General features: G+C 34.2%; 1 protein-coding gene across 1 annotated transcript; it reads right to left on the reverse strand.

Moving 5' to 3' along the window:
• Positions 1-23: 23 nt before the first annotated feature.
• On the reverse strand, positions 24-1127 carry LOC104979761 (TATA-binding protein-associated factor 172-like). The gene is made up of 2 exons (XM_010828313.1): positions 938-1127; positions 24-239 (listed from the first exon to the last, which is right to left on the reverse strand). Exons 1-2 carry the CDS (start codon positions 1055-1057, stop codon positions 39-41), a joined length of 321 nt encoding a protein of 106 aa, XP_010826615.1. The 5' UTR covers positions 1058-1127; the 3' UTR covers positions 24-38.
• Between the last annotated feature and the right edge of the window lie 35 nt (positions 1128-1162).

Consider the following 1162-nt stretch of genomic DNA (forward strand, 5'->3'; position numbering starts at 1 on the left):
GTAAAAAAAAAAAAAAAAAACCAACCTCAATGTTTTTTCTAACACGCTACACAACAAATGTAAAAGGCTCTATAGGAAAAAAATGCAAAAATATTTACTTTTTGTGTCTGAAGATACACAAGGCTTTCTACCACAGGTACTAATGATGCTGCAGCAACAGCTCTGACATCATCATCAAGATCCTGGAGTCCTTCAATTATTCTAGTTAAAACTTTAGGCAATAAAGTATTAATTACATCCTGTAAAAGAGTACACCAAAACAGATTAATTTCTATAGTGCAAGTGATGTGCTTAAAAAAATCTTTTATTAAATTAACATACAAAAGTATAAATTCCAATATTTATTTTAAAAGAATCATGTAAACAGAAATGAAAACAGTGTCATTAGACGCCTATGTAATTAATCTCATTTGAAAAAGAACATAATAGTATTAATACTTCGCTATTCAATGTGACTTGAAACATCAGAACGTGTTTTCAAGGCAGGAACATGAATTCCCACTGTGAATACACATACATATATACTCCTATGCTAGAACCTGAACTTCTATCTCAATCACTGACAACCAAAGGGAATATGAGAAAAGAAAAAAGAAAATCATCTCTTCCTGCTTCTCATTACTCCAACCTACCCTCTTTTCAATTGCCCCAACAGTCAGCACCCAAAGGTTACTCCTGTGATCATACACTAGAAATCTCACTGAGAATTGGGCTTGCTATGAAACAGAAACAGGTTTCCAAGCATAATTCTCTTTTAATTCATACTTAAATTGTTAGTAGCATCACCTGTCTCTATGATACTACCTCAAGGAGGCAAATCTTGAAGGACTGGCTTATCTGTAACACTAAGAATCTAGAGCCAGTTCATTTAATTAATGAGAATAAACTAAGAGGGGGAAAACTCTCCCATACATGCTTCAAAAACTGAAGTGTTTACCTGACGAACTGCCAAAGCATACTTTATTCCTAGCAGACCACCATGTCTAACTTCCCACTGTTCTTGTGTAAGTAATTTAAGCAGCACATCCACAGTCTTATGAACTCCTGTTTCATTCATGTGTTTTAACACCACACCTAACGTTTGAGCACAAGTTTCACGAACCGGTGCCACAACCTAAAAATGAGAAAGCAAGAAAATTCACATTTGCAAAAAAAATATATA

This window comes from Bison bison, unplaced genomic scaffold, assembly GCF_000754665.1.
Source record: "Bison bison bison isolate TAMUID 2011002044 unplaced genomic scaffold, Bison_UMD1.0 scf7180017611983, whole genome shotgun sequence".
Taxonomy (NCBI): Eukaryota; Metazoa; Chordata; class Mammalia; order Artiodactyla; family Bovidae; genus Bison; species Bison bison.

Excerpts from the sequence above, each read along its gene's own strand:
- LOC104979761 (XM_010828313.1), bottom strand. The coding sequence starts at position 1,057 with ATGAATGAAACAGGAGTTCATAAGACTGTGGATGTGCTGCTTAAATTA. Across the intron at positions 240-937 it reads ATGCTTTGGCAGTTCGTCAG|GATGTAATTAATACTTTATT; the intron begins GTAAACACTTCA and ends ACTCTTTTACAG.